This window comes from Blennius ocellaris (assembly GCF_963422515.1).
Source record: "Blennius ocellaris genome assembly, chromosome: 23".
In the NCBI taxonomy this organism is placed as follows: domain Eukaryota; kingdom Metazoa; phylum Chordata; class Actinopteri; order Blenniiformes; family Blenniidae; genus Blennius; species Blennius ocellaris.
Window position 1 is genome coordinate 4,361,595 of NC_137672.1, and position 8,558 is coordinate 4,370,152.

Consider the following 8,558-nt stretch of genomic DNA (forward strand, 5'->3'; position numbering starts at 1 on the left):
GCCACGCCTCCCCGCATGACGGCGCCCAAGCAGCTGCACTAAAGCAGCGCGAGCAGTTCGCGTCAGGTGCAGAGAGCTGAGACCATGAAGGCTGCCGTGCTCGTGGGCTGCTTCCTCGCAGGTAATCAACCAATTCAGTCACCTGTCTCTCTCTGTGTGTGTGTGTGTGTGTGTGTGTGTGTGTGTGTGTGTGTGTGTGTGTGTGTGTGTGTGTGTGTGTGTGTGTGTGTGTGTGTGTGTGTGTGTGTGTGTGTGTGTGTGTGTGTGTGTGTGTGTGTGTGTGTGTGTGTGTGTGTGTGTGTGTGTGTGTGTGTGTTCCTCCGGGCTGATGGATTCAAACTTGTTCATGGTGGTTCTAACCTTCCTGCTCGGTGGATTAAAGTGAAGAACCAGAGCAGGTCGTCATGTGACTTGAGGGAAAACACTGACACTTCCTCAAACAACACAGGAAGTGACTGTCTGATACGCAACTAGTCTTTCGCTGCTGGGCACACACACACACACACACACACACACACACACACACACACACACACACACTGAGAATTGGAGTGTTGGACAGCAGGGGAACTCTTGACCCCACATCAAGCTACGTTTTCAAAAACCCAACAGTCTATAGCTGAAGGTGTGATCCTTCAAGAAGGTCCTGAATGTTCCTTGAAAGAAGAATGTGAAAGTTGACATTGGACCACTTCTGGATGTCTTCACTTTCTGAATGCACGTCAAGAAAAATGAGCTTTTGAGGGAATGTGAATGACTGAGGGGGTGTTTTAGTCACACTTTCTGCAGAACCAGGGGAGGAGGAGGAGAAACCTGCAGAACCAGACTCAGAGTAGGAGAAGTAGAAACCTGCAGAACCAGAGATGGAGGAGATGTTCATGAGTTTCTAGTGTTGCTCCATCGTGTGCCAGTGTCTTCCCGATATTGTCCAGCGTTGATGTGACGTCTCGGTGTGAATGAATGTTAAATGTCTGTCTTTCTTTGAAGCTCTGTCTCTGACTGAGACCATCCAGGCTGCCAGACCCGCTGCAACAATGTCACCTGCAGGTGCATTTAGCCCTGGCCCCACCCCTGGCCCTGGCCCCACCACCAAGCCCACCACCCCTGGCCCCACCACCAAGGCCACCACCCCTGGCCCCACCACCAAGGCCACCACCCCTGGCCCCACCACCAAGCCCACCACCCATGGCCCCACCACCACCAACGCCAACACCACCACCCATGGCCCCACCACCACCAACGCCAACGCCACCACCCCTGGCCCCACCACCACCAACTCAACAACTCCCCATCCACCAACCCCGACTCCTCCCTCCAGTCCGACGATGGGGAACTACACCCTGATGAAGGACAAGGCGATCTGTCTGATGGCTCAGATGGCGCTTCAGATCCGGTTGCAGACACCAAAGGTACATTACGTTTGTCAACAGGCTGAAGTCAAAAGATTGTTTTCTGCAGATTGGATTGAGATCAGGTTTCCTCGAGATCCTGCAGGAACGTCTGATGCAGCTTTAAGTTGAGGTCTGGAGTTTGTTCGAGAAAGGAGGTTCAACAAACTGAGGGTTCGTCTGGAAAGTCCTTCATTCCTCCTTGTCTGAGGACTTTACCTGAACCCCTGGATGACATCACGGGGTTAAGGAAAGGTGTTAGGAGGCTTCCTAGAGGGGTTAAGGAAAGGTGTTAGGAGGCTTCCTAGAGAGGTTAAGGAAAGGTGTTAGGAGGCTTCCTAGAGGGGTTAAGGAAAGGTGTTAGGAGGCTTCCTAGAGGGGTTAAGGAAAGGTGTTAGGAGGCTTCCTAGAGGGGTTAAGGAAAGGTGTTAGGAGGCTTCCTAGAGGAGTTAAGGAAAGGTGTTGGGAGGCTTCCTAGAGGGGTTAAGGAAAGGTGTTAGGAGGCTTCCTAGAGGAGTTAAGGAAAGGTGTTGGGAGGCTTCCTAGAGGAGTTAAGGAAAGGTGTTAGGAGGCTTCCTAGAGGGGTTAAGGAAAGGTGCTAGGAGGCTTCCTAGAGGGGTTAAGGAAAGGTGTTAGGAGGCTTCCTAGAGGAGTTAAGGAAAGGTGTTAGGTTTCCTAGAGGAGTTAAGGAAAGGTGTTAGGAGGCTTCCTCGAGGAGTTAAGGAAAGGTGTTAGGAGGCTTCCTAGAGGAGTTAAGGAAAGGTGTTAGGAGGCTTCCTAAAGAAGTTAAGGAAAGGTGTTAGGAAGCTTCCTAAAGGAGGTAGGAAAGGCGATCACGTTAGTGTGGCAGGCGGACACTTTCACTTAGTGACATCATAATAATGCGACGGCGGTGCAAGTTAGTGACGTCTGCCGTGGCGAGGAAAGAACGACAAGTTTCTGAAAATGGACGATAAAAAGCTCATTTGGGTTCTAGAGGATTTCCAGTGGTTCCAGCAGATCATTGCTTTGGTAACTTACATGATCTGCTCCTTTTCATCCTGAGTTTCCCTGAACGCTACGATGAGCCGGCCCTTTAAATGTTGTCGCTGCAAGGAATTGTGGGGCAGCATGAGCTGCTCTCCTTTGGTAAAGGAAGCATCAGTGTTTCCTAGGCTAAAGGAGGCTCTGAAGGAAGCATCAGTGTTTCCTAGGCTAAAGGAGGCTCTAAAGGAAACAACTAGCCTCCTTTCCTTTGCTTATTGGGAATCCAGACAGTCGTTATCATGGCCGCTACACAAAACGCTTCCGGGGTGAAGTGAAAGTTGATGAGGAGATAGGAGGGACATTTTGGACGGACCCTCAGTCTCTCCTGAACTCTGAGTTGACTCACTCTCACAAGACTTTCTGGTTCAAAACAGCTGATCTGAAATTACTTCAATCAACTCATGAGTATGTGAAACGTACATACTGGCCTGAACAAACAGAATAAAAAGCTTCATCAATGGGAGCCCCCATGCCACCGGTCGCTAGGGCAACACACCCACAACCCAGTTCTTTCACAGTAAAGTACCCGACTGAACCTTGGTCAGCAAAAATAAATCTCATCTGGGCCCAAAGACTCTAATGATGTGAGCAATCTCTGGCAGCTTCTGGTGGAAGGAGCCAATAGTATTGTCATAATGGTAATAGTTTCACATGAGCTGCTTTGTGGAATCACGCCTTGGTTTCCACCTGATGCTGCAGGACGGGCTGACGCAGCCTGAAGCTTCTGAGTTTGAGGAAGTGAAAACATTTTCATGTGATTCTCAGTGACAGTGAAAGGTTGAACTCGTGTCATTTTGCTGTGGACATCACAGTGAGAAACCCAGTTCTTTCACAGTAAAGTACTAGAGTTCTTTCACAGTAAAGGACCAGACTAAACCCTGTGCTTTCACAGTAAAGGACCAGACTGAACCCTGTTCTTTCACAGTAAAGTACAAGAGTTCTTTCACAGTAAAGGACCAAACTAAAACCTGTTCTTTCACAGTAAAGTACAAGAGTCCTTTCACAGTAAAGGACCAGACTAAAACCTGTTCTTTCACAGTAAAGTACAAGAGTCCTTTCACAGTAAAGGACCAGACTGAACCCTGTTCTTTCACAGTAAAGTACAAGAGTTCTTTCACAGTAAAGGACCAAACTAAAACCTGTTCTTTCACAGTAAAGTACAAGAGTCCTTTCACAGTAAAGGACCAGACTAAACCCTGTGCTTTCACAGTAAAGGACCAGACTGAACCCTGTGCTTTCACAGTAAAGTACAAGAGTTCTTTCACAGTAAAGGACCAAACTAAAACCTGTTCTTTCACAGTAAAGTACAAGAGTCCTTTCACAGTTAAGGACCAGACTAAACCCTGTGCTTTCACAGTAAAGGACCAGACTGAACCCTGTTCTTTCACAGTAAAGTACAAGAGTTCTTTCACAGTAAAGGACCAAACTAAAACCTGTTCTTTCACAGTAAAGTACAAGAGTTCTATCACTGTAAAGTACCAGACTAAAACCTGTTCTTTCACAGTAAAGTACAAGAGTCCTTTCACTTTAAAGTACAAGACTAAACCCTGTTCTTTCACAGTAAAGTACAAGAGTTCTTTCACAGTAAAGGACCAGACTAAACCCTGTTCTTTCACAGTAAAGTACAAGAGTTCTTTCACAGTAAAGGACCAGACTAAACCCTGTTCTTTCACAGTAAAGTACAAGAGTTCTTTCACAGTAAAGGACCCGACTAAACCCTGTTCTTTTACAATAAAGTACAAGAGTTCTTTCACTTTAAAGTACAAGACTAAACCCTGTTCTTTCACAGTAAAGTACAAGAGTTCTTTCACAGTAAAGGACCAGACTAAACCCTGTTCTTTCACAGTAAAGTACAAGAGTTCTTTCACAGTAAAGGACCCGACTAAACCCTGTTCTTTTACAATAAAGTACAAGAGTTCTTTCACTTTAAAGTACAAGACTAAACCCTGTTCTTTCACAGTAAAGTACAAGAGCTCTTTCACAGTAAAGGACCAGACTAAACCCTGTTCTTTCACAGTAAAGTACAAGAGTTCTTTCACAGTAAAGTTCCAGTGCTGCAGCAGAGGAGAGAGTTTGACCGCTCTCCTCCACTGAGTGAACATTCAAGTGAAGATGGCAGCAGACTGGTAGAAACGATTGGAGTAAAATCAGATTTTCATTGCGCTGCAATCCAACTGGAGGACGGCAACTTGGCAGCAGCTGTGGAATTTCCCCCACGCAGCTTTAAGCGTCTGAGTTTGAGGAAGTGAAAAGGTTTTCATGTGATTCTCTCACAGTGACGATAGAATGTGGAACTCGTGTCATTTTGATGAGGAAACTTGGTTTTGTGGTCAGAGGAACACGCAACAGTGGACTGTCCTCCGGGGTCTAGATGCAGGGAACACTTCTCCACAGTCCAGCTCTCTGGCCGGCCGGCGTTAGTCCACAGACCTCATCCTTCACATCCCCGGGCTAAACACATCTGTTTCTTCAGGCCACCGGAACCTTCATTATTCAGCCGAATGAAACCAAAGTGGAAGGAGGCTGTAAAGACTCCACCGCCAACCTCACGCTGGTGTTCAGAGAGGGCTTCATCAGCTTCCTCTACAACAAGGTACGGTGCCGTCTTCTCTTCTCACTCTCATGACCAGGTCTCATCCAGGGTGTCCACAGAAGAATGTAAGACTCCACGTGATGAGAGACGAAACTCGGTGCCATCAGGAATGTGTTTACTAACTTTTAACGGTAAATATGAGGGATTAAGCAGCTTTAGAGTTTCACTGCACAACGGACACTGCCGGCGAAAGCGACTTTAGTTTTCTCTCATGAAACGGTGAAAAGTTGTCATCAAAGGAAATCTCTTGCATTTGCTAATGTGAACTCTCATCTTTCACTGGAGCGCTGAAGAAAGTTGTCCCACTGGTCTGACAGGATGCATACTGGTGCTGTGCTCAGAAATGACCTCGATTAACCCTTTAGAGGACATTGTCCTGCCAACAGAGGACACTGTCCAGCCATAGAGAATGAGTTTAAAGTCCTAGTGAAATGAAACTTCGACCTCCAAAACACTCTGGCTGTCGCTTGTAGGGACATTTTTTATGCTAACTGGTCCAAGGGTAAAATGTTAAAACACGGCAATCTGCGAGAAAATAGCTGATAAACGTTGGTATTTCCGCTGCTGGGCGGAGCTTCTGACAATAATAGAGTGACATCACGAGTTGTGCACACGCCCAAGTTGTGTTTACATTATGGAGGATCAGAGTTTTGACGATGAAGAGGCTGAATTTGATGATATTTCATCATAATTTCAAACCCAGTGATTGATGAAGAAGACACAGAATGTGTCGTTCTGCCATCGGTGCCCCCGTCTGGAACATGTTTGAGGAAGCAGAAGACTGTTTGTCCTCCATTCGTCCTCGTCTCCTCGCCTCAGCAGCCGCCACTTTTCACCTTTGAGGCTTTGAGGCTCCTGACTTTTGGCAGAACGACTTCCTGGATCATGTCGAAGCGCTTTTCTGACTGAAGGAATCACCGAAGATGAGTCCAGGTATTACTTGATCATCTACTAGCCCCCGAGCTAGCAGCTCCCGCCGCCCGTGCTCCTTTTCTCCTCTCTCGGTCTCTTTCAGGCTCAATCTTTCATCAAGGCTCATAAAACGCCGACTATAACTTCAAAACACTGTTAAACTTGGATATTAAAGAGGAAACAAGCCGATATAAACACAACAGATGGAGATCTGCACAACTCTTGACGTCACGCCCACGAAGAAGGATTCCCCCGACTTCCTCGGCTGGAGATTCAAAATCCAAATAACTTTGTTATGCGACAACAGTGGTGGGGCAGAGTCGGAGGAACCTTAGACGTAGAACCACAACTATCGTTTTTTGCAAAGTAGTGTTTTACATTTCACAGGGACTTTAAGCAGATGTGTCAACTGGACATGGTCTCGCTGCTCTCGTGTGACAAGACAAACTGTGAACTGTTGCATCCAGCAAAGGGATCCACACTGGGTTGATCCCAGACGCTGGTTGATCCCAGACGCGGGTTGATCCCAGACGCGGATTGATCCCAGACGCTGGTTGATCAGACCGCCTTCCACCACCAGCTGTCCTTCTTTCTCTCCTCAGAGCGTTCAGGATGACCGCGTCTACGTCAATGCCCTGAGCTTCAACCTGTCCTACACTTTCATCAAAGGAGGTGTGTGTGTGTGTGTGTGTGTGTGTGTGTGTGTGTGTGTGTGTGTGTGTGTGTGTGTGTGTGTGTGTGTGTGTGTGTGTGTGTGTGTGTGTGTGTGTGTGTGTGTGTGTGTGTGTGTGTGTGTGTGTGTGTGTGTGTGTGTGTGTGTGTGTGTGTGTGTGTGTGTGTAGTATTTGACTGAGACCGGATGTGTAATTTAAAAAGTCAGTCAGGCTCAACAGGACTTCCTTGAGTGTTGTGTTTGAATTCTTGCAGGTAACAAAAGCCACAATGCCGAGAACAAGACGGTGCATCTGTTCAGTGCCAGGGTGGGCCACTCGTACTCCTGCAGGGAGGAATCGCTGGACATGGGCCGTGGACTGTTCCTGGACGTCACCAAAGACACGATGCAGGCCTTCAATCTGACCAAGGGCAACGAGTTCGGCTCCCGTAAGTGTGTCGGTACCGACGCGGCCAAGGCGTCCGGCTGCAGCGAGGGCCCACCCCAGACTGTCCTCACACTGCCCGTCTGTGTTGCAGCTGACCCGTGTCCCGCCGACCAGCCCAACTACCGCGTGGCGGTGGCGGTGGGGGTGACGCTGCTGGTGCTGATTGTTGTGGTGCTGCTGGTCTACCTGCTGGGCCGCAGGAGGAGGACTGATGGATACCAGTCCCTGTGAGCTCCGCCTGGACCTGCAGCTGCAGAGAGCCGGTTTCTTCAGCGCTCCCATTCTCCCCTTCCTTTGTTTCCACGGTTTGTTTTTGGAGCTTCACCGCAGGCTGGTGGCCTGTAGGGGGCGCCACAGGAGCAGGTTGTCAGGGATTTGCCGTTTCCCCTCATTTCTTTTTCTTTTTGACTGATTCATTTCATCCAATTTTATTTTTCCTCAAACTGTTAATTGTCTTGTAAACACATTTTCAAGTGCTGAAGAGTGTTGAGAGAAGTTTTTTTTTAAGCCATGAGAATAATAGTAGCAGATTATCATTAGCACAAAAATCCAGCCCCCACATTATAATCCGACCTCGAGATTGTCCGAACAGCCTGCAGATTATTATCAAGCCAACAGGTTGTAATCCACCGTGCAGATTATAATCCATTTGAAAGATTGTAATCCAGCCTGCAGACCATTGTAATCTGGCCTGTTGAATTTATTCAGAACCAGAACTCATCAAATCACTGAATAATGTTTATTAACACTCTATGTAGCAAGTCTTTTCTGTATTTCAAGTCTGCAAAGATCCGTAACAACAAACACATTGGCAGTTGTGCTTCATGCTTGTGTAGGAAAGAGTGAGTGACGGCTTCCACCTGGCTTACTGTTACTTTTCTCCTGTTACCGCCTACTTCCATTCTGACGTACTGGTCTTTCATTGGCCAACCGACACTGATAATGATATGAGAGGTAGATGAGGGCATTGTGTGAAAACTGTTGTTGACGTTCAACATGAAACGTGTGTGTGTGTGTGTGTGGGTGTGTGTTTGTTTGCAGGGCTTCACTGTTGATTAGCAGAAACTCTTGAATCTTTTTTGTGTATAATTTGTTAAGTTAATTATTAAAATGATCAGTGTTTGGTTTTCTGTTGTTTCATGCATTTCAGTTTTCCTGTGCCAATGAATTATGGTTATTAAAGATGTGTTTATGCACTGCTCCTCACATGGATCGAGTCTTTTTGTCCAAATAAATTGGAGAAGGGTGAGACATTTAGTAGTTTCAGAAATTCGAGAATCCTCCTGTCACTGACTGAGGCACGCAAAAGGTGGATTTTCTAGTTTCTCAGATTAGTAATGGAGCCAAATAGAAGCTTGAGAGGTGTCTTCATTCCCCTCTGTCATAACCCTTCAAACCTCCGTTAACCTGGTTCACTGGTCAGTCTCAGGGTGGAACCTGGTTCATGGCAGACTGGAAGATGCGTCTATATATTGTTATGAGGGAGACTGTGAGGGGGGTGGAGACTGTGAGGGTGGAGACTATAAATTGAAGTAAACT

At 47.1% G+C, this 8,558-nt stretch overlaps 1 protein-coding gene across 1 annotated transcript; it reads left to right on the top strand.

Annotated features, from left to right (window-relative positions):
- Positions 1-12: 12 nt before the first annotated feature.
- LOC308146866 (lysosome-associated membrane glycoprotein 2-like) lies at positions 13-8,225 on the top strand. Its single transcript, XM_080518830.1, has 6 exons — positions 13-121; positions 988-1,409; positions 4,888-5,007; positions 6,522-6,591; positions 6,847-7,020; positions 7,111-8,225. Exons 1-6 carry the CDS (start codon positions 85-87, stop codon positions 7,248-7,250), a joined length of 963 nt encoding a protein of 320 aa, XP_080374956.1. The 5' UTR covers positions 13-84; the 3' UTR covers positions 7,251-8,225.
- Positions 8,226-8,558: the final 333 nt, after the last annotated feature.